General features: G+C 46.2%; 1 protein-coding gene across 1 annotated transcript; it reads right to left on the minus strand.

Annotated features, from left to right (window-relative positions):
* Window positions 1-555: 555 nt before the first annotated feature.
* LOC306815908 (olfactory receptor 14J1-like) lies at window positions 556-2890 on the minus strand (the record flags this gene model as incomplete). The annotated part of the gene is made up of 2 exons (XM_079332413.1): window positions 2769-2890; window positions 556-1511 (listed from the first exon to the last, which is right to left on the minus strand). The coding sequence occupies exons 1-2, from the start codon at window positions 2815-2817 to the stop codon at window positions 556-558; spliced, it is 1005 nt and encodes a 334-aa protein (XP_079188539.1). The 5' UTR covers window positions 2818-2890.
* Window positions 2891-24046: the final 21156 nt, after the last annotated feature.

Genomic DNA, 24046 nt, shown 5'->3' on the forward strand with positions numbered 1-24046 from the left:
TGCCCTGAGGCATCAGCACTGCCCCAGCAGTGCCCATGGCCTGTCTCTGCTGCAGCCCCAGCACTGCCACCCCCAGGGCTGTGCCCAGCCCCGAGAGCACTCAGGCCCTGCAGCAACATGAGGGGCAGGAGGGCAGCAGGGCAGTGGCACAGGAGCAACACTGACAACACCAAGTGCTGCTGTTGCTGGGCACAGCTGCTGTGCCAGCACTGATCTACCCCAGCTCTTCACACAGATATTTCTGCTGCAGCTCCAGAGATAGGAACAAAAGGGGTACCCCCAGAGAAGGGAACAAAAGGGATATCTCTGGAGAAAACTTCTCTGGGAGAGAGATCCTATCGTTCATTCAAAGCCACCAAGAAGCTAACTCTCCTTGACATCATCTGTGTGTCACAGGGAATGTGGAGGAAATCATAATGAGAAATGGCACAAACAATTGCTTTTCTTTGTGGTCAATATTTTGGATGTAAACTAAAGACAATCTCCAATATGAATTCAACAAAAAGTATCAAATATGCTTTTATTGCAAGCGTTTTGCAGAAAATGGCAAGTAATTTATCGGTATTTAATCCATCCAGTCATCAGTCTGCACATTGCAGCCTTGAGCTCCTCGTTCCTCAGGCTGTAGATGACGGGGTTCAGGGCTGGAGGCACCACTGAGTACAGAACTGACAGGGCCAGATCCATGGATGGGGAGGAGATGGAAGGGGGTTTCAGGTATGTAAATATAGCCGTGCTGGTAAAAAGGGAGACCACAGCCAGGTGAGGGAGGCAGGTGGAAAAGGCTTTGTGCCGTCCCTGCTCAGAGGGGATCCTCAGCACAGCCCTGAAGATCTGCACATAGGAGAAAACAATGAACACAAAACAACCAAAACCTAAAGAGACAGTAACAGCAAGAAGCCAAAGTTCCCTGAGGTAGGATTTGGAGCAGGAGAGCTTGAGGATTTGGGGCACCTCACAGAAGAAGTGGCCCAGGGCATTGCCATGGCACAGGGGCAGGGAAAATGTATTGGCTGTGTGCAGCAGAGCATTGAGGAAGCCACTGGCCCAGGCAGCTGCTGCCATGAGGGCACAAGCTCTGCTGCCCAAGAGGGTCCCGTAGTGCAGGGGTTTGCAGATGGACACGTAGCGGTCGTAGCTCATGACAGTAAGGAGGGAAAACTCTGTTCCAAGAAAGAAAACCAGCAGAAAAACCTGAGCAGCACACCCTTCATAGGAGATGTTCCTGGTGTCCCAGAGGGAATTGTGCATGGCTTTGGGGACAGTGGTGCAGATGCCGCCCAAGTCAGTGAGGGCCAGGTTGAGCAGGAAGAAGAACATGGGGGTGTGCAGGTGGTGGCCACAGGCTACGGCGCTGATGATGAGGCCGTTGGCCAGGAGGGCAGCCAGGGAGATGCCCAGGAAGAGGCAGAAGTGCAGGAGCTGCAGCTGCCGCGTGTCTGCCAATGGCAGCAGGAGGAAGTAGCTGATGGAGCTGCTGTTGCACATTTGCTTTCTCTGGGCATCACGTACTGTAGAAAGAAGGCACTGATAAATTGGACAAACTTTGTGGAGTCTAGTCTGTGTTAATTTCTTAGGAATTCACTCAAAATTGATTCTCCTTCTTTGTAAAAGTTTCATTTAAATTTTAAAATTTCAAGCTCACCTGAGCTTGAAAAGCGGTCATGAGGTTGCTTCTGAGTTATTTCCCCTTTATCACAGGTGAAAAAAATTGTAATTGTCAGCATTTCTGTAAGAATAACTTTGGGGAGCCCAGAGGGAAAACTACTCCCTGTGTCCCAGTGTATTCCAACTTGCTGCTCCCACAGAGGTGCACTTTGCTCATTACCCCTCCCTGTATTTCTTGGTAATCACACTTAAAATGTGCTGGAAAAATAAAGTAGCCTTTTGGAAGTTTCCAATTTAAAAGTCAGTTTCTCGGAACCCTTCTCTCTTTCCCTAGCACCTGAAGAGGGAGGATATCAGGGTTTGTGTGGCTCTCTGCTTCCTGCAATTTTACCTACAGGGACCTGTTTCTCTCTATCCAAGGCTTCTCCCTGCCAGTGCTCCCAGAGCCCAGCCTAGCCCTTGGGGCTCAGCTCTGCCCTGCACACCCCTCCCAGAACAGGGAACTGCCCAGGGACATCTCCCTGCCAGCAGGACCTTAAGGGCAGCTCACAAAAACTGAGATGCTGCAAGCCAAGGTGCTGCTACTGCTGTCTGTAGGCAGAGGAGGGTGAGGAGACATTTTGTGAGGGAGATGTGAGGCAGATCTGCTGATGCCCAGTGGGACAGTGCAGGAGTCTCAGTGACACAGACACACCTGACAGCCCCTTTCCCTTCCCTTGAGGAGAAAGCTGAGAGCAGCCCTGGCCATGCAGCACCATCTCCATAGCAGGAGGAATCTGCCCTGATGGGGGTGGCTCCTTCCACCTCCAACTTCTCCCCACAGTTCATGGGGAGATGCCTGGCAGGCTGAGAGCTGTCCCTGGCAGGTGGCACATGCTCTGGGCTCGCCAAGAGCACTGAGGGCTGCAGAAGCTGCTCTGCAGGACAGCCCTGGGCAGCCCTGGCTGCAGCCCCAGCTTCAGTCCCTGCAGCAATCCCTGGCAGCAGGAGCCATCCTGCCCTGTCCCTCTGACAGTGGCCAGGGCAGCTCTGCTCTGCAGCAAATCCTCCTCCTCCTCCTGTGCTTCAGAGAAACTGGGAGAGTCCTCCTGACACATGTGATGACTCCAGGACATCCCTCCAGGAGCAGAGGGGACATTGCCCTGCACCCACAGACTCACCATGTCCAGGTGTATGAAGATGTTTCCCCAAGTGAAGTCTCAGCTCCATGTCTTCCCAGTCCTGATTACCTTTAGCCTGTCTGTGCCTGGCTCCTGTCCCCTCAGTGCCTGCAGGCAGTGCCCTCAGCCCTGCTGGGCTGGGAGAGGAGCAGCTTCTCAGCAGAAATGCCTTATTGAAGCTTTTCCTGGTTGCCATTATCTCCCTCTGTGCCTGAAGACACAACACAACTTTTATGATCCTCTCAGGAGTTTGGTCTTTTTTTAAATTAGATTAAGTCCCTGAGGGAATGTTTTTCCAAAATCCTCTCAAGAACTCAAAATTAAATTCAAACTTGAAAGTTTCTTGAACTTTTAATGGGTCTCACTGAGAGACAGGACTGAGAAAATTCCCCAAGGTACCAGACAGAGCAGAACAATGGAAGCATTGGTGACAGGTAGGAACAAGGATAGTAAAGATGTCTCTGACAAAAATTTAGTAAAATTTTTACCATGCCTGTAAATTTTTAGCACAAGAATAAGGCATGCAGGGGCTGCTTTCCCAGCAGGCAAGGTGTGAAGACAAGAACACATCTGGCTCAAGGGTGCAGTGATAGAATGAACAGGAACTGGGAAATTGGAATGCGTTTTTAGGAAATGGGTACATTCTAATACACATGTAGTGACTTAATATAAGCAACACACTTGTAGAATGACGTATCCACACAAGGATCAGAGTTATCCTATTCTTGGACATTGGACTTGAGGCCTGAAAAAATGATTTTTTTCATCAAATTTGTGTTAAGGAGACTTATTTCTATATTTTGGAGATTTGATGATCGTGAACCTCACAGAACCAACGAGTCAAGTGTTCCACCATGGAACCTCAAGGAACAAAGGGGTCTTTTGACATTGTGGGAGCTCATGGAACTAAAATCCATTTTGACTGAGTGGGGCCACATGGAACCTATGGTCCCTTGTTACACTGCAGATCCAAGGAGGCCATTGTGGCACTGAGAAACCTCATGGAACCAAAAGTCATTTGTGTTAGAGAAAGGCCTCATGGAACCAAGGGGCCTTTGTGATTCTGTGGGGCCTCATGGAACAATGTCCATTGTTATACTGCAGATCCAAGGAGGCCATGGTGACACCATGGAACCTCCTGCAATCATGGGTGCATTGTGACACTCCAGGGCCTCACAGAACCAAGGAGTCCAGTGTGACACTTCAGAACATCACGGAACCATCTGTGTGATCTCTGTTCCAGCTCCTCATGGCAACAGTTACACTACAGGGCAGGAGAAGGAGACCCTTTTACCATTTTGAGCCCTCATGAAACCAAGGGTCCATTGAGATACTGTGGTATGGAAAATACAGGCATGGAGTGCTCTCAGGGCCTTCTGCATACAGGCTCAGATATAGAAATGGATACGAGATTTGACCTAAGACCTTGGAGAAGGTTTGGAGAATTAGAGCGTTAAAATGAAACAGACATGAAACAAGAATATAAATTTGCAGTTTAAATAAATATATATTTTAAGCAAACAGAAATATGTATTTTATAAGCAACAGAATATGTAAGGGAAGATAGTAAAATATTTTAAAGTTTAGCTATAGGACCTGTTATAAAGTTAGAGGTTTAAGATGTATTAATGTAATTTTGTGAAATGTTATATGATTGGTTGAAAAATGACACATCGCAGCAAAGTCATGGGAAGCAAAGCAATTAATGACTGGTTAGCAAACTTTTTTAGATTTTGCTAAAAATTAACATAAGGCATTGTAACTAAGAATGAGGTGGCTTTGATATTATGGTGTTGGATGTAACACCTTTAATGCTTCACCTTTTTAGGAGACTGATGCAATAAAGCAATAAGCCATCTTTTACAACGTCTCTCAGTTGCCCCATCTCTTGTCATATTAATGTCCCAATAGGGATCTTTCAGACACGAGGTTTCCCCCATTAGAAATCACCAAGGATTTAGGGGCATTTGGGTCTACCCCATTGAAGTCAATGAGGATTTAGAGCAAGCAAGTTTACCCCATTAAAGTCAGTGGTGATTTTGTGGAAATTTGAGGATGAAATGGGGAAATTTGGGTAAAATTCAAGGAAATATTTGGGCTTAATTCCAGGAATTTCCATTCCAGGATCACGGCGCTGATGCTCTGGAAGTCCTGGATGAATTCCTGGAAGCCAATCCTGAATCCCTGATTCCTCACCTGTGGCCCATGCTGGAGCTGTGCCTTCAGGTAAGCCCAAAAATCTCCATTTTCAGCCCAAAATCTGCGAATTCCAAACCCAGAATTGGGACTTTTAGGACCAAAAATTTTGGGACATTGGGTCTACCCTTTGAAGTCAATGGTTGTTGAGGGACACCAGATCTACCTCAATGAAATCATTTGAGGATTTAGGGACACCAGGTCTTCCCATTAATAGGGCTTGATCGGAAAGCATTGCTAGTTAAACTGGGAGCACTGGGAAGGGCTAAGGGGAAGCAGTGGGGGAGGAACTGGAACCACTGGGGGCGAACTGGCAACATTGGAAGGTAGGAAGGGGGGGAAACTGGGCAAACAAACTGGGAGCACTGAGAGGGGTTACTGGGAGCACTGGGAGAACTGGGAGGACAAGCTAGTCAAACTGGGAGCTATTCCTGGGAGCACTGGGAGCAGCTAAGTAGGCTGTACTGGGATTACTGGGAGCACTGGGTCATATCTGGGACCTCTCGGAGGGATTAGTAGAGATAATTGTGGATACACAGGATTCCTGGTCCACCCTGATCGAAGTCAATGGGGATTTAGGGACACAAGTTTTGGGGGGCCACAGGGATTTTAGTAGATCCAGGTGTCCAAGGGGTGTCCAGGTGTATCCATGTGGTTTCTGGGGTGATCCAGGATGTTTTACAGATACCCAGGTGTGCCCAGGTGATTTTTGGGGATACCCAAGTGAATTTTGGGTAGTACCCAGGTGTACCCAGGTGATTTTTGCAGGGGGATCCAGGAGATTTTTGCAAGTACCCAGGTGTACACAGGTGATTTTTGGGGATATACAGGTGATATTTGGGGCACCCAAGTGTCCTGAGTCACACTGACAGGCCACAAGGAGATGATGGCCACCGTTGAATACCTGTCATCGTGGACACAGATGACCCTTGGCAGCTGGGGGGTGATTGGGGGGCACCTCAACATTCAGAGGACACCCCAAAACTCCAAATGAGGGCCCCAGGGGTGGGAGGGTGACCTGAGTCACCTCGGGAGAGGATGCAACACAGGTACACCCAGGCACTTTGGTCTGTGGGGTCAGTGTAGACAATGTTCTATACCAGCTCCAGCTCTGGGGGGAGCAAAGGCACCCTAAAATCTCAGGGAGGCAACAGGAGACACCCCAATATCTAAATGGGGGCACCCAGATGTGAAGGAATTCCAGTCTATCCATTAAAACCAATGGGGATTTTTAGGGGCATCAGGTCTACCCCTTCAACCCAACAGAGCCGACCACCTCCCACTTTAGGCGAGGGAAGAGATGGAAATTTTGGGGATCCAGTGAAATTGTGGGAATTTTTACAGGGAATCCCACATCTTCCTTCAGCCTTTTGGGAGGCAGCGCCTCAGCCTCATCCTTCCCAGAGTTCCTGGCAGGCACCAGCAGCCACAGGCGGTGCCAGGCTAAGAAGTTGGAGAAGTCACCTCTCAGTAGGGCCCCAGCGAAGGCCAGCTCAGCCTTGATGTCCTGCTCCATATCCACTGCCTGCCTGTGTTCCCAGGTGTGGACTTCTAGGGCACCAGTAGAAACCAGTAAGCACTGGGAGCCACCCCTGAGCCCATGGCAGCAGCTCCCAGTATAAACCAGTAAGTCCAGGATAACCTGAAGTCACTCCCAGTAGGTCCCAAGACCCATCCCAGTATAAACCAGTCATGCCAACACCTCTAAAGGTCACTCCCAATATAAATCAGTAGCACCAGCACCCCCAGAAGTTGCTTCCAGTGGGTGCCTAGTGTCCCCAAGCCCCTCCCACTACAACCCAGTAAAATCCAGAATATCTCAATATAGCCTAGTCCAAACCAGTACAAACCAGTGCAAACCAGTGCAAACCAGTCACCTCCAGGATCACATCCCAGTATAAACCAGTATAACCCAGCACAAGTCACAGATGGCCACCAGGTCCTCCCGGTCAGCTCACCGGGGGGCGCTCACTGACAGCGATCAACAAGGGGACGGGACTCCCCCCCACTTGCATAATGAAGGGACGAGACCCCCGTTTGATGCAAGCATGAAGCCAATTTATTGATTTCACACTTCAATACATATACCTCATCAACTACAGCTAAAAATAGCACAACTATACAAGTGGTGTTTCTAAGTAACATTACTTAATCAAAGCTCTGCACAGACCTGTACAGACCAGCATAGGCACGTACGGTCTTGCATGATTTAGCTAAACAAAGCACACCAAGCACACCTTCTGCTTCCCTATCCAGGGCTCTGCCTCAGCTTGTCAGGGCTTGTGGCCTACCAAACCTAGCACATCTGCTTCAGTCATGAGTTGAGCAGTGCTCTGAGCCCTGCTCTCCAGCTGCATCTCTGCACTCACACACCCCACTCCTTCTCTCTCTCTCCCAATCCAACCCAGTAACCCCCAGCATCCTATCCTAGTATAACCCAGCAAAACCTAGTATAACCTAAGGCAGTAAAAACTAGTTTCTCTTCTCCCTTTCCCGCTGTGATAATTGATAAAAGATTTTGTGTTAATCATATTTGGAGTTTGTATAAACCAGAATACTTAGGTTTGACATGAAGCATGACACTAGATACAGGAAAATATATGATTAAATCATTCTGACTAAATCCCCCTATTATGAATATTATGTTTTATAGATAAGTTGCATCTACTACCAGCTTGCAAAACCAGACTTTCCGATAGTCTGATAGATCTTGCAAAATCAGACTTCCTGCCTTTCTTCGATCAGTGCTTTCTATCTACAAAGAACAAACTTCCTGAGTTTCACCAGTTTTATCTACCAAGACCAGATGGTTATCTATGAGACTTGACTACTGCCCAAAGAGTTTATGCATTTTTATTTCAACCATCACTGCTTATCTGGCAAAATTATGACAGCAAAAGCCCCAAATTTGTGATGACAATGAGAGACCATACTGTAAAAAGAGACTGTAAACCAAGGTTGAGTGGAGTGGGCAGTGACCCCTCACGTTTCCCCAGTGCTGCATTTCTCTTTCTATATAAAATAAAGCAATCTAAATTTTACCAACTATCAAGACGTTTTGTTTCTCATTTACAACACTGCTGTCGCCCTCCTCTCCCAGTCTCCCTCTCCTTGTTCCAGGCCGGGCCATGGCCCCGGCCTGCCCCTGGCCCTGAGCGGGGCTGCCCTGTCCCTGTTTCCGCCCGTCCCACCAAGGTCTCACCTCCACCTGGCTCTGCCTGCACTGTCGGCGGCGCTGCTGGGCGGGCATCAGTGCCTGGGGTTGCGGCGGCATCGCCTCCATTTGGCTCTACCTGGCCCAATCTCGGCCCCGGCCCCAACACAGGCTCCAGCCCCGGCTACCTAGCTATCTGTTGTGGTTTCTAACCAACTTGTGTAGGCAACAGACACTTGGTCCCAATGTGTTGTTCTCTTACAGTTCTATGTGTTCTTCCTGTTATTTCACAGTCTCCAGTTTTTTCAACACCTCATCCTGCAGTTTCATGGCAGAAGCTGTTGTTTGTCTTTCCTTCTCCTCCATGGCAGCCATCAGGTTCTGAATACAACACTCAGACTTTAGATCTTTTTCTTCCACCTCCTGCAACTGTAAAGAAACAGAAAGAATCCACAGTTGACAGGTGAGCTTTTATACAGAGGATTCATGTGCTGCAGATATCTGCCCATACCCTCTGACCAAGGAACTGTAAACATCTCAAGTATCTTCAGAGCTTTGCTTCTACTAGCAAAATGAACACAAGCTTTGTTACTTCTTGTTTTTCCATGTTGTGTCTAGTTGTTTCTTGGGCTGATAGCAAGTAAAGGAGCGGGAAAGGCCTTTGCAAGGGTTTTTTATTTCAGCTACACACATGCACTGTCCAGAGTTCAGGGAACAAAGGCAATTGGGCTTGTGTGAGGGTTTCAGTTTTGGGATGAGCAGGGCGTGGAAAACTTTAGGGACCAATTACTACAGAACAGAGAAACTGGGTGGGAGTGACTGAAAGGCTCATTGATGGACAGAGTGAGGGCACAGGGCTGGCTAGAAAACAGAACAGGGCTTGCTTTGGCCAGATAAAACAAGATCTGCTATCAAGAGAAGGCAGCTCAGAGAGGCATCTCATTTTCCTTAATTGGGAATGCTTTTCTGGGTCTCCACATTTCTACAGCAGCCTCTCCCATCCCTCCACAGATTTCCTAGAGCCTGGTTCTAAGCACTGACACTGCTTCTCCAAGCCTACTGGGGACCTGTGATGATGCTCTTTGTATTCACTTTATTTGCTACAGCATGAAAGCATGAACTGACTTTTATTCCTAAAGAAGGAAGGAGTCTTGCAAGTGTCAGAGGAAAACTGCTCCAGTGGACCTGTTCTGGAGCACAGCACGCTGCCAGGGGAGCATGGGGAGTTTTCTCAAGTGGCAGAGACGACAAATTCAGCGCTGAGAGAGGTGCCTGCTCCCACTGAGTGGGAAGCGGTGGATCCCTGAGGAATGGCAGCTTTGCCTTGGTGTGGTGGGGCCAGGAGGGACAGCAGCAGTTACATCCCAGTGAGCACCATTTCAGAAAGGCTCCCAGGTGAACTGCACCGTCAGACGTGCTCTGGAGTTTGGAATCACACTGGGCTGCCTGGGGAGTGTTCTTAAACTAGGAAGACCTCGAATGTAGAGCAGAGAGGGTAATCCCACAGCCCTGACCGTGAAGTGGGGAAACTCTGAAGAGAGGCATCTGTACCTCAGCATGGTGGGTGGGAGCAGAGGCAGAAGTGACAGAGCTAGAGTAAAGCCCAATATATCCACTACTTCCTTAGGTCTCTCTCCTTCTGTCTCGCAGAATAGTCCTTTGTCCATTTTCACAATGAACAGCAAAGCAACAAGCACATAATGATTTATTTCTGTTGGGACAGGCTTTAAATACCTCCACTTTAACTTCCTCCAACTCTTCCTGCAAGCTCAGTTTGTCTTTCTCCACATCAGCCTCATGACTTGTAGCAACCGCAAGAGCAGTCCTAAAGCATCCAAAATTTGATAGTAAACATGTGCAATTTGGCATTGTCTTTCCCTGATTGCTCCCAAATCAACTGTTTCCCCCCTTTCCTATAAGCACAATGAAAGGAAAGCCAAGTACATGTAAGCTTGGTGAATGCAGCCTAGAAGGGACCTCAGGACATCTCTGGGCTCACTGCCTCCCCAGTGCAGCCTCGACTATCTCATCAGCCATGCTATTTAGGGCTCCTTCTGCTGCTCTTCCAAATCCCCCTGGATGCAGCTGCACCAGTTCCTGGGGCAAGCTGTTCAACTGCCTGGCCATCTACATGGCAAGACATTTTGTCTTTTCATGTGGTTGGAACCCATCATTTCCCCTTGGACAAGTTGCTTCTCTTTCTCCCAATGCTCCCATGTGTACCATTTAATGCACCAACTGTTCATTTGCTTAAAGCCCACTCTCCTGCCGAGCAGCCTTGCTGCTGAGCTAATGGCAAGTTTCCCAGTGAGTTCTGGTATGTGTGGGGAGAGCACACCACAGACAACACTTTCTGACAGTCCCCAGCGGACAAAGTCCAAGAGTACCGAAGGTCGGAGAGCAGCCAAGAGCAGACCTGCATTTACCAGTCACATGGGGATCTCCTTCCATGTGGCTCTTCCTTCTTTTTCTAAGCTCATTCTCACACCTCTCCTCAGTCACACTTGCTGACAACTGAGGAGGCCTGTGTGCTGTTTAAACAAATCCCTCACCTTTCACACTGCTCAGCAGCATGCCCATCTGCTGCATTTTTCAGAAGACACTCCAGCATCTCTTGGTGCTGTTTGGAGACTGCAAGATTGAACACAGTATATCCCTCCTGAAAGAAGAGAGAATCTCCATGAGAAAAACAAAGACAAGCTCGCACCTGTTCAAAAGAGAAGCTTTACCTGCATGCCAAGGTTACCTGGTTCTCAGCATCACTACTGGCATTATGCTCTAGCAACAGCCCTGCCACAGTAGTGTTACCGAAGAGGACAGCCAGGTGAAGGGCAGTGTTGCCATCAGCATCTGCCAGATTTGGGTCAGCACCATGTTCCAGTAGAACAGCCACGCATTTCTCTTGCTGGCACTGTACTGCCTGGGAATGACACACAAAAAAGGAGGGAAGACTTTCAACATTTTTGTGTCACTCTTGTCACAACTCGCTCATTTATTGAATGCTGGAATTGAAGGACATCTTCAAAGATTTAGTTAACAGAGGCCTAAGGCACAGCAGGTAACAACATGCATGCTTCTATGGCCCTGCTGTGTAAGGAATTGTGCAGGACACCTCTCCTGTAATGCACTGTCAATAAGCTCCACTTACAAGATCAGAACACAGTCCACTCACCCTCATCAGTGGAGTTCTTTTTAAGTTATCAGCCACATTCAGCTTGCAATTCTTTCCTGCGAGATATCTAATGATATCTGTGTGGCCATTCACAGAAGCAAAATGCAGAGGCGTCCTAAAAATGAAACAGATAGTCTCAACACAGCCTTGTTTGCTGTGATGATGATAAAATCAGTGTCTTGACACAGCCTTGGGGAGCCTGCCCAGCCTCTATTCCTCCCACTTGCTGCAGCTTTTCCGTCTCTTTTTCCCTACTGGCTGAGGTACTTGAGAGGCACAGACTTCCTGAATGCCTGACACCTGGCATTCCCCTCTACTGTATTACCCTTCCCTTTTAATTTTTAATTCTTGTAGAATTCATATTCCACCCCCCCCTACCCCCCCCCCCCCCGGTTGCTTCTTTCATCTTCTGTTATCCAATTTCATTTAGAAGAAAACCTACAGTTTGTTTGTAAAGGCAAATCTCTTTTTCCATTCATCAATCAGTGTAATCCTTCCCATTGTTTCTTTTATCTCTAGGTGCTAACTTTGCCTACCAACAGATCTACAACTTATTTGTAAAGACAAATGTAACATTCCTCTCAATCCCTCCTCTTTTATTTTTAGTAATTCTCTTTACAAACTTATGTATTATCATCTTAATTTCTTGTTTTCATGTCCTTTTTGGTTTTGCAATTATTTACAATGACATCAGTTTCTGTCCTTTTGTAGCCATCTCTGGGTCAGTAGGCATGGCTATAACCTGCATTCCCTTGATCATATGTTGAATAAGTTGTGTTAAACAAGGGATTATGCATGGCAAAAAGATTAGAATTGCTACAGCACGTAAGAGGAAAAAAAGCAATTGTTTAACGCACAGTCTACCAGGTAGCCACAAAAACATGTCCCATTCCCATCCTTTCCATGTTTGGACAGGTACATGACCTAACTTTCTTATTTCTTTTGCTATTTGTTTCATCACCTTTCCATTGTCATCTATTTGCAAACAGAAGTTTGACTCATTTAATTTGCCACACACGCCCCCTTCTTCTGCTAAGAAATAGTCTAATACCATCCGGTGTTGAAATATTGCTTTTCTCATCTGAGTAGCCTGGTCAGCAAGAAGGTCAAGAGCTGTAGCTGTCTGGTTACTTACTATTTCAAAGACAGCTTGTAACCTAATTATCTTATTTAAATTCTAAATGGGTTCTCTGGGACCTGCTATTAATTCGTTAGGATTCCAAGTGTCTGGTCCATAGTGTTGTATGATTCATTCAGGTGGCCATTCATTATCACCCCACTTTTGGGTGCTCCCCCCAGCCAGGGATACATCAATCGACTGCTTTTCCCTAATTAGATCATCATATACCTTGATTCCTAACTGGTTTTCCTGAACTTGTGGTAGCAAAAAGAACAGTGGTCTGGTATACCCCACATAACATATTCCTGACCAGTTTTGGGGTAACCTGCCATAGGCGTGTGTGAGAGTGCATCGGAGCCTCTCGTCTGTTCCTTCCCAACGACCCTCGCCTGAGGCCTGCGCTGGCCAGGGATGGGAGGAACGCCAAGTGACTGTTCCGCAGGTGATGCCTACCAGGACTGGTTTCTCATGACAACTAGTCACGGGGCATTTTCTCAACAAGCTCCCACAGATGGAAGGACAATGGACTGGTCAGTATGGGCTGCCCTGCATGTGTTCATAACAACAAAGATGGTTTGATGTGCCTTGAAGCGTCCTGTTTTCACCTGTTCCTCAGCGTAACGAGCTCCACATACAATAGTCCATAAATCTTCCCACCTTTTGGCCAGAAGCCACTTGCTTTGGGAAAGGACTATAAAAGTGACTTTCGCAGAGGAGACCCCTGAGATCTCCCCAGATGGCAACAGACATCTATTAGCTGCTTCCCAAGGATTAGTCTGCCCGTCTTGGTAGCTATAATCCTGACCCCCCTTTCTTTCTCTCTGTCTCTCTCTCTGTCCCACTATCGCATTTTGGTTGGCACTAAATAAAGTGCATTTCTGTAGAAGTAAACTGGTTTTGTCCCCTGCTGTGTCTTTTGCGCTCTGAGATCCATGAAAGAACCAGTCATGACGCACTCTTGAATTGAGCGGACCGTGACATTATTTGGCGTAGTTGGCAGTTGGATTCCCGATACTGGGGGAGTTGGGGTTTCTGTGCACTTTGTACCAGGGGAAGACCTGTGCCATTTCAGCTGCACTTAGCCTGTCAGTGCCGTAAGGACTGAACAGTGTTAGAAAGCAAGGGAGGTGGTATTGGGTTCTTCCCGCAATCTGCACACAGACCCAGGTGAACTCCATTCCAGTTATCGGAGAATTTTTTTGAAAGGATCTCAGCTGAGCAAAAGATGGGACTTGTGTTTTTTGTTGTTTGCTGCTTGGTGCAGTTGAGGAGACAACCATTGTGCAACTAAAGAAATCCTCCCAAGCGGTTTGGTCTCCTCAGCCACCCAGGGATGACAGGGGGTTGTCCCCAGAAGAAGTCTGGGTGACAAGTGTTGACCTCCCTGAAGTGTTTTTTTCCCCCTCACATATAATCGTAACTCAGAGGTTACAGTTGTTGTACAATTATTGTACTTGACTACTTGGGATCGCGAAGAGACAAGTGGTTTTTGTAATTAAGTTAGCACCTCCCAAGTAGTGTGTCTCTTCACCCGCTCCAGGGAAGAGAAGGGATTCACAGTTTCAGCTGTGCTTTTAGTGTAACTTTAAGTGTGTTTCCCTGAGAGCGGTTTTAGTCCCTTCGTAAAAATGTCTGAAAATGATAAAGCTGCATTTTACGCTTTACTAGCTAAGTATAATGCCAGACCCTCCCAAGGGGGGGAAGACTGGGCACACCGTAATTGGTTTAATTTAGAAAATGTGATTGATAGGATACATTCTTTGCAACATGAAACAAAATTCAAAATGAGCAAGAAAAATAAGACCGCACTTTGCTCAGTTCTAGGTGCTTGTCTTTCAGCTGCTGTAGAATCTTGTTTTAAACGAGTGAGTGAGGAAAGTGTAGTTATAGACTCCTTGCAAAACCTGGTGGAAGCTTTGCAAAAACTATTACAGGAGGAAAGAAATCAGGTAGAAACTCTGGAAACCAACTAGAACAGAAAACAAATCAAATAGAAACTCTGCAAAACCAACTAAAACAGGAAAGAAATCAGGTAGAAACTCTGCAAAACCAACTAGAGCAGGAAAGAAATCACAACTATTTGCCACAACTATTACATGCCTCACAACATGAAAATACACCTAATGAAACAGAAGAAAAGGAAACATATCACATAAAGCAGATATACCCACAGAGAGAACTAGTACATGTACAAAATAGTGGGGAAAATTGCTGCTTTAAAATGAGACCTCTCGTTAAAACGGAATATAGATACCTGAACGACGAGGATTTTGATGATTTTGACCTCCACATAACCTCCAAAGAAATACCATACACTGCTACTGAATTGGCCAAATTAAAGAAAGAATACTCACGCCTCCCACAAGAATCTGAGACAGAGTATGTTTTTAGAGTTTCACTCACTGGAGAAGATCAAATTAAATTAAGTGAACAAGAAGTCAGTGGGTACTGGGGGCCTGGAGTTTTCTTAACAACTGGAAACTCTCGTGTTCCACGGTCTCTAATGCAGCATGCAGCCTACTGGGCTGGGGGACTTAGCCCCCTAGAAAGAGGTGATGCTCTAGCCATAACTGGCACCCCAGACCAACTCCTAAAAAACATTCAAAAAGCTGCCTGCTTGCAAATTATACATGAAATACAATTCACTGCTGGTCATAAATCAACTATGCAATTACCTGTAAATATAAAACAATACCCTCTTTGCTCTGGTGCCAAGAAAGGGCTCAAACTGGTTATACAATACTTGCAAAACTCCCCTGTATGGCCAATCCAAAAACCCAAACCTGACACTGTAGCTGTGTACCAATACATATATGATGTATTGATAGGAGAAGAAGAAAAAGAAGAAGTGAGGGATGTGCAACAGAAAATAATTTTCCACCTAGAAAGCCCTAACTTGCAAATTGCCTCAGAGAAAATTCAAAAACCTTCTCAGGAAGTGAAGTTTTGGAAGACTGGGACTGCCCCCCTGACAGAGTGGCCCAGAAATCCTCAGTAACAGAAGGAACTGTAAAAAATCTGGCAATAGCAGAAACTGAGAACTTGGGCAACAGCGATGACAAACCTGCCTCAGTAATTAAATTAGATTTGCTTTCTCCCCCAAACAATCTTTGTTCACTAATTCTTCATTCACAAATGCTTCTGCTGAGCAAATTATTGCTGGGGGACGGGGTGACTCTTGGCTTAGAGTGCTGATGGTTATTTGGGATGTTTTCCAGCTTGAAGTGCAGAGTGCCTCCTTTGTTTCCAACTACACTGACTCTTATGCTGTGTTTAAAGGAGGTACAGAATGGCTTCCTTCTTGGCAGCAAAATGATTGGGAAGTTAACAGAATTACTGTCTGCATAGTTCCATGATTTTAAGCTCCTGCCTCTTTGTGGCAGATTCTGTTGTGTTTACTTTTCACAGAATAACACCATAAAATGTGAAGATTAATTGCTGAATCCCTCATCGAACCTTTATAGAGTACGGCACAGGACCTTCCAGCTGTGTTTTATTTTGTGAAGATTCAAAATCAAAGTTGAACTGTTGTACAATTTTCCCAAAAACATTATGTGTGGGAAAAACAATATAAAATATATAGGGGAACTCAATGCTAATGTTGTAACACCTACTATCCAACCACCGGTTATACTGAGCCTGAAAATTTTTGAAATTGGACCTTGGGTAATTCAGAAAACTGGCCAACAGAAAATATTGTTTAATTCGGCATGGCCTTTTAAACAAGTCAATTTGCCAATGCAAAACAATGTTTCAGTAATTCAGCCAGCTTGTTCACCTTTTCTAGGGGTAGACAAACAACATGGTTGCAAAACCAGGAGGATCCTTTCAAGAAACAAACAAGAGACATAACCGGTGTTGTGGGAACAGGATTGGGAATTTAAAATAGCATTGATTCAGAGGTATTAATGAACAAATTGGTTGCCACCACCAGAGACCTAACCAAATTGAAACAACCTCTGCAGTCCTCTTTAACAGCCCTAGGGACGCAACAGTGGTTATTATCAAACATTTTACCAAATTGGGAAAAGCAAATGTAAATGATCACAAATTGATAACTGATGCTCTTGGTACTGCTCAAAACAACATCTCCTTTGCCCTCAGCTGTATCCAGGCATAGCTTTGGATGCAAACAGTTTTTGCCTCAATTATAAGGGAAGGGGAAGAAGGCATCTTCCCTACTGAAATCCGGACAATAATTTGGGACAATGCTAATGATTTTGAAAGGAAGTTTCAGTCCTGGTGGAATCTGGTAAACTTTACCTACAACCCCAGCACAAACACAGCCACAGCCTTTGTGTTGACAATACACAACGCTTCAGTGCATTTGATACACCCCATCATTGCATTAGGACTGAATCACGATGGAACTATTCTCTATCCTTTCAAGCATAGAGAATGGGCCCGTCAAATTGGTAAAAAATGGCAAACTGTTAATTTGGAATCTTGCATTGTTCGGGAGCAACTGGGTTTCATTTGTGAAAGCAATGCCATTGTGGCCCAAGACATCTGTTTAGACACAGAGCAAAATATCTGTCATTTTGAAATACACCTTGATGAGACTCCTGCAACAGTGCTGCTGTACATAGGAAATGGATGTGTGTGTGTAAGAACTGCTTGCAACTCAGTGTTTGTAGAAAATGGAACAGTGGATCTAAAAAATCATTTAAATTTTTGTGTTTGTAATTTTACCATGATCATGGGCTGTGGCTTTTCCTATACTGCTCCGGTTAAGTCTTATCACCTTTTGCAATCCAATTTTACACTGATTCATCAGTTAGTGCCTGCTCCCATCGGGATGAACCTCACTTTGATTAAACAATTGTTGCTTCACCAGGACTTAATTGGAATCTTGGAAAAAATCAAGAGAAATGGGCAGAAGACCCTGGTGACAATTCATCACGATGTGAAAGAAATACATCAGGTTTTAGAAAGGATAAAAGGGGCTGCTGAACTCAGGTGGTGGGATACTCTTTTTGGGTGGTCACCTACTGCTACCGGCATCCTAAACAAATTGTGTCATCCCATCGTTGTGCTTTTGATTTTGATTTTAATCAGTTTTGTTTTGTCAGTCATTCTATACATCCTGAATTGGAGAATGGTAAAACGGCTGACACAATTGGCATCAACAATGGAAGTACATAATTTGATCACTACTCCATCTGCTAAAGATACCCCTAAAGTTATTGATACCAGACAAATTACACGAGCAGTAAAAGTCAGGCCTTTAACAGCAATCTGATTGAAATTGTTTGTTGCTAGTTATGATTGGTATAATCAGTTTTTAGTAATGTTAAGCTTTTGATTAAAAATGGTTTTGGAAAATAATTGTTTTAATCATAAAACATTTTATAATGGATACTGATTTGTTAGAATTTTAATTGTTTGAATGTTATTCATTGATTTTGTTTTAATTGTAATTGTTTGAATTTTAATTGTTTGAATTTTAATTGTTGGATGTTATTTTATTGATTAATTTTGATTGCTTGAAAGTTTTTAGCTAATATCATTGTGATTTGTTTGAAAAATTATTTTAATCAATTTTGTTGTGATTACTTTGCACTATTATTCTCTTTTCCTTTTCCTTTTCCTTTTACTTTTCCTTTTCCTTTTCCTTCCTTTTCCTTCCTTTTCCTTTTCCTTTTCCTTTTCCTTTCTTTCCTTTTCCTTTTCCTTTTCCTTTTCCTTTTCCTTTTCCTTTCTTTCCCTTTTCCTTTCTTATCCCCGTTTTTCTGTTTTCCCTTTCCTGTTCTCGGGATGTGCTACCAAGGGTGGGTCCTGAGGCTGCTACAACAGCACTCTGGAACATGGAATATTCCTGGCTTGGTGTCTTATGGAGAGATGGGTAAGAGAAGTGACCTGGGGGATCTGAGGTGCAGCTAATCTGTCCTGGACTGGTCCCTTCCTCTCCCTGAGCAGGGCCGTGTGCACCCTGGGAAGTTTCTGATTTTCCTGTCATCCTTTGCCTGGGATTTTTTCCACACTCATGTTTCAGTTTCTCGTCTGGCCATTCCCCCCAGGCTGTGACCACGGGGAGATATTGCAGTGGGTCACAGTGGGGAAGAGAGGAGTCTGTACTCCCCACATTGACATCCCCTTTCCATATATCTCAGAGCTCTCCTGTTCCCAGACACCCTCAATAGCTGTGGTGTGGGCAAGTGGCGGGGTCACAGGACAGGATCAGGGAGTCTCAGTGCTGTTATACTGGTTTGGCTGTGATAACTAGCCAGTGAACAATTGCTGGCCATAGCAATGCCTCTCCCAGCTGTGCCATGCTCCTGTTCCTGCTGCAATCCTGACAGGTGGCTTGGGGCTGCAGTTGCTGTGCTCTGTGGGGGCTTTCTGGGAAGTGCTGTAAAATCCTGGCCTTGTTCTTTGTCTGGCACTGGATCTCTGTGCTGAGCCATCCCTCTGCTTTGGGGATGGAGATAATTCCCAATTTCCCTTTTTTTTTGCCTTTTGTCCTCCAAGATGTTTTCAGCAGAAGACACACAGAATGGAACTTGCCTCCATAGTAGGTGTGCTCTCCCTGATTCCAACTATTCTTCAGTGTCTTGAATATCATTGTGAGACTACAATCCTTCTGATGGTGCTTCTCAAGAAGACTTTCCCAGGTTTTCCTAAGGTTCACCAACTCTTTACAAAGACCCCCCAGGAATTTGCCCCACTCCAAAGCAGTGCAGTTGTGGCTGACAAGGTGGGGAAACACAGGCAGGTGCCTCTGAATGTTGGCACCTCCAGCAGTCTGTGATTTCAACCTGAGTGAGTTCAGGAGGGAGGGATTGTCATGAGGTTCAAACCAAGGGAAGGAGCCCCAGCATCAACTCTGACAGTGCTGGGCCCATCCTGGCCCTGCTCCACACCCCGGGAGGGGAACAGGGTGTCACGATCTGCTCAACCTGAGCAAGAGTTGTGATGGTTCGTTCGAGGAGTCTGTACTCCCCACATTGACATCTCCCTTCTAAATTTCCCAAAACTATCCATTTCACTGACTACCTCAATATCTCTGTTGTTGGTGAGGGGCAGGGTCACACGACAGGAACTGAGGGTCTTATTGCTGTTTTGCTCGTTTGGCTGTGATAACTAGCCAGTGAACAATTGCAGGCCGTAGCAATGTGTTGGGAAGAATGAATCAGGGAAACCTTATAAATATGAGTGCTTAGCAAAAATTTTGTGAAAATTGAAACCATAAGCGAGATTGAAATGAAAGCCATCTTTGAGATACCAAACCTTAGTTAGTAAATAGCTCGAGGACAATAGGATGGCCAGCTGAAAGTAATCCCCTCTTGATAGAACAATATCTTCTGCTGGAGAGCAGGTCCAAAAGGCAGAGAAGACCCTGCTAGGGTCCAAAGAGTAATTTTTAGGGTTTAAAGTATAACATATTATGGTAATGTAATGATTCCAATTGGCTGTATGTAAATGCTATAGTATTTGTATCTTTTGTTAGACTGGTTAGTGGAAATTTGAATATTCAACATAGAAGAAGATTTATTGTATTGTAAATGGGAAAATCATTCTATTGCTCTTACTGTCTTACATCCCTCTCTTACTTCTTTCTCTTACCCCCACTCTCTTTCCGTCCTGCTCTGAACTGTGGCTGGCAGCTCTCAGCAGGACCCTGTATACCCACGCCCTTTACAATAAACTGCAATCTTCACAACTAGCTTATAGAGAGCACCTGAGGTTGTCCTGACGACCATCCGTCCGACAGAGTCTCACAGCAATGCGTCTCCCCATCAGTTTCCCCAGCTGTGACATGCTCCTGTTCCTGCTGTAATCCTTCCAGGTGGGTTTGGATTGCAATCGCTGTGCTCTGTGGGGACTTTCTAGGTAGTGCTGTAAAATCCTGGCCTTGTTCTTTGTCTGGCACTGGATCTCTGTGCTGAGCCATCCCTCTGCTTTGGGGATGGAGATAACTCCCAATTTCCCATTTTTTACCTTTTGTCCTCCAAGATGTTTTCAGCAGAAGACACACAGTATGTCACTTGCCCCACCTTTGCCTCCATAGTAGGTGTGCTCTCCCTGATTCCAACTATTCTTCAGTGTCTTGAACATCCTTGTGAGACTACAATCCTTCTGGTGGTGCTTCTCAAGAAGACTTTCCCAGGTTTTCCTAAGGTTCACCAACTCTTTACAAAGACCCCCCCCCAGGAATTTGCCCCACTCCAAAGCAGTGCAGTTGTGGTCGGCAAGGGGGGGGAAACACAGGCAGGTGTGCCTCTGAATGTTGGCACCTCCAGCAGTCTGTGATTTCAACCCGAGCGAGTTCAGGAGGGAGGGATTGTCATGAGGTTCAAACCAAGGGAAGGAGCCCCAGCATCAACTCTGTCTGACATAGCTGGGCCCATCCTGGCCCTGCTCCACACCCAGGGAGGGGAACAGGGTGTCACGATCCGCTCAACCTGAGCGAGAGTTGTGATGGTTCGTTCGACCCCAGGGTGCAAGAGACAAAAGCAAGAGACTCAGGTTTGTTTAGCAGAAAGCAGTAATGTAGTTTATTGTGTGCTAACAATCAAGTTTTGGATAGAGAGAGAGAGAGAGAGGGTGAGAGAGAGAAGGATGGGATATAGCTTCCAACAGATTGGACGCATCCTCGTGGCCATCTGACAAGATGAGACGAGACGCATCTTCAATCCCTTGGGGAGAAAGAGATCTCAAAGTCAGTTTGGGGAAAGCCACGTTTTATAGTCCTTTTCCAAAGCGAGTGGCCTCTGGCCAAAAGGTGGGAAGATTTATGGACTATTGTCTGTGGAGATCGTAGCCCCATGATGCAGGTGCAGAGACAGGGTGTGATAACCAGTACCCTGCAGCAAACCATGACAAGCACCAGGAACAGCTACAGACAGCCCTTGGCCCGCAAGCATCCACCTTGGGCAGGCTGGAGCTCTGGTTCAGGGCAAGTGGTGCAATCTCAGGTCCCAGTCTCTGATGATGGCCATGAGGCTGATCAGAGAAAACTTCGGACCGACTCTTACACAGGGCAGCTCTGGATCTCCACACACACAAACACCACACCATCGTCCTTGGCTGCACTGGCTGTTCTGGAGCCAGGAAGGATCTATGGAAACAGAGGCTGAGTTGGGTGAGATGGAAAAATATTTCAGCCACTCTGCGGGAGAGAAAACTATCAGCTGGTTACTCCAATGCCAGATACTGAAGCCACGAGTACAGAATTTGAGTGTATGGACACCAGCTGGGGATCCCTTGCTGGGGATATGGGTATTGACAGTGGGGTTGGGAATGGGGCAGCAGTCCTTAGCCTCCAAAAGCATCTTCTGCTCACTGGGAAGGACAGGAATCTCTTTGAGCAAGATCCTATGCGGTCCTGGTGTGGGATTGTCTTGGGTTGCAATACAGGATGTAACCGAAAGTCTGGATTCTATCACCATCTGTTGAAACCAGGTGGGGCAGTGATCCATATCTCCAGGGAGATATCTCCTGTTAATGGGCCAGCTGTTAAAAAACAGATGAGGCAATGTTCTTTAGCTTTTCCACAACCCATCCTTCCTCCAGGGAGACATCTCCTGTTGCTGGGCCATTGAGTCCGACTGCATGACTGATAAAATTACATCATACCACTGGGAGATTGTCCTGGTTTGAAGGACAGGTGTCTGCCAGTAAAGGCAGAAGTTTTCCTTTGAAATAGAGACTTTAATTCCACTCCCCCCAAGTATTATAATTGTTTGAATCAAGGACTCTGAGGCAGAGATAAGGGGGTAGGAATAACAGCTCTTTTACTATTATATCTAACTGTACCAGCAGAAAACAACAGCAGTTGTTAAAATTACCAAGAAAACAGAACAGATAAAGCTTCCAGTCCTTTCTCAAGCTGCAGGCACACTCTCTCTGCGCTCCATCCCAGTGCTGCAGCCGGAACCATGCCCAGAGCTGCAGAAAAGCATTTGGGAGAGGAGGCGGGAGGGGGCAGCAGCCACGCCAGTCTCAGGTGGTAGTGGGCTGGAGAGGGCAGCTCCTTGCTCACCGTTTGTGTCCGGGTAATCAGCTGTGTCCACAGAGGCAGGAGGCTGCAACGGGGCAGATGCAGGGCCAGTGACCACAGACCGTCTGTCTCTCCTGCATTCCACCGCATATGCTGGAGATGGGGGGTCCTCCTCTGAGCTCCCCAGAAACACGAATGCCCCTCCAGAAGCATGAGAGGCCCCTCCAGAAGCCGCTCCCACCTACCCCTTTTGTCTAGAGTCATCAAAGATCCTGGGTGTAACCCAGCCAGCTCCATTGGCATGATAATGGGAAAAATTATTTAAATTGACACAGTAATAGAAAAACACCCAACCCCCAACAGAGATGCTCCACCCAGGGGGAGGAGCAAAACCTTTTCTGCCTAAATAAATCTGAGATTTGTTTTTTGTATTACTGAATTTTTATTTTAATTTTCTTAGTAAAGAACTGTTATTCCTATTCACATATCTTTGCATGAGAGATCTTAATTTATAAATTAAAATAATTTGATGGAAGAGGGTTTACATTTTCTGTTTCAGGAGAGGCTCCTGCCTTTCTTAGTGGACACCTGTCTTTTAAACCAAGGCAGGGATTTACCCAGGGTCTGAGGGATTCACCTGTGGGGGAGGCAATTTACAGTGACCTGGAGAACAAGCAGCCATCCCAATACCTGGATAGAATCCAGTTCATGCTGTCCATGCAGAGTTTGTGCAAAGTGCACTGACTGGTGTTGTCCACCAAGAGTGTGGTGATAATGAGCTGGACAGGCCACCCAGCTCCAAGAACTGGGCATGCCCCTGCCTCCCTCAGAAATGTGTCTCAGCTGTGGAGAAAATGTCGCTACAGTTATCCCAGCTTTTAAAGAAGGGTGTTTTTTCCCTGCTCTCATTGTCCACTGTCTCAACTATGAAGAATTTCTGCCCAAGGGAGCAGCACTGGTGCCACAGCCCATGTTTCACTCCATAGTTCTGTCTGTGGATGTCCTGGTTTAGGACAAATTAGGGGAAACACCTCCAGAAAGAGGCCCCCCAAAAACAAACCCCCAGGACTCCTCCCCCCACCACTGGCTTTGGGAAGAATTTCCTCAGAGGAAAAGTGGATAATAACCGGTTTATTTAGCAAACACAAAAAACCCCACTCCCCAACACAAGAAAAAAACAACCACAGATGACAAAAGAAACTCTTTCACCAGTCTGAGAGGATGAACAAACTCAGAAAGTCTTCGGTGCCGGGGAGGGCTGAATGCTTCTCATGAAATGCAGACTCCAGGGGGCTCCTTGATGTTTCCTCAGGTCCCGGTCCGGAACAGGTTCGGATGGTATTCCTATCTAAACCAACTAATAAGGAAAAAAGCAAAGCAAAACAGCAGCTAGCAGCAAGCAGCAGTGAAGTAGCAAGCAGCAGCAGAGGGGCCAGCAGCAGCTAACAGCAAGCAGCAGCTAAGCTACAGATGATGGGGGAGGGGCACCAGCTAACTAGACAAAAAAAAACCTTCACTTTCAGAGTCAATTCTGAAAGCATTGAACATAATTCCAGGCATGAACAGGACACATGACTGGGGATACAAAGCATGGTAACGTCAACCTATGACAGTTGAACAGGAGGCTGGACACTAGGAAGTGGGATGGGGAACATCCCTGAAGCCAGGAAACTTGAGTACAGAACTTGGAAGG

Source organism: Erithacus rubecula, assembly GCF_903797595.1.
Source record: "Erithacus rubecula genome assembly, contig: scaffold_283_arrow_ctg1, whole genome shotgun sequence".
Taxonomy (NCBI): Eukaryota; Metazoa; Chordata; class Aves; order Passeriformes; family Muscicapidae; genus Erithacus; species Erithacus rubecula.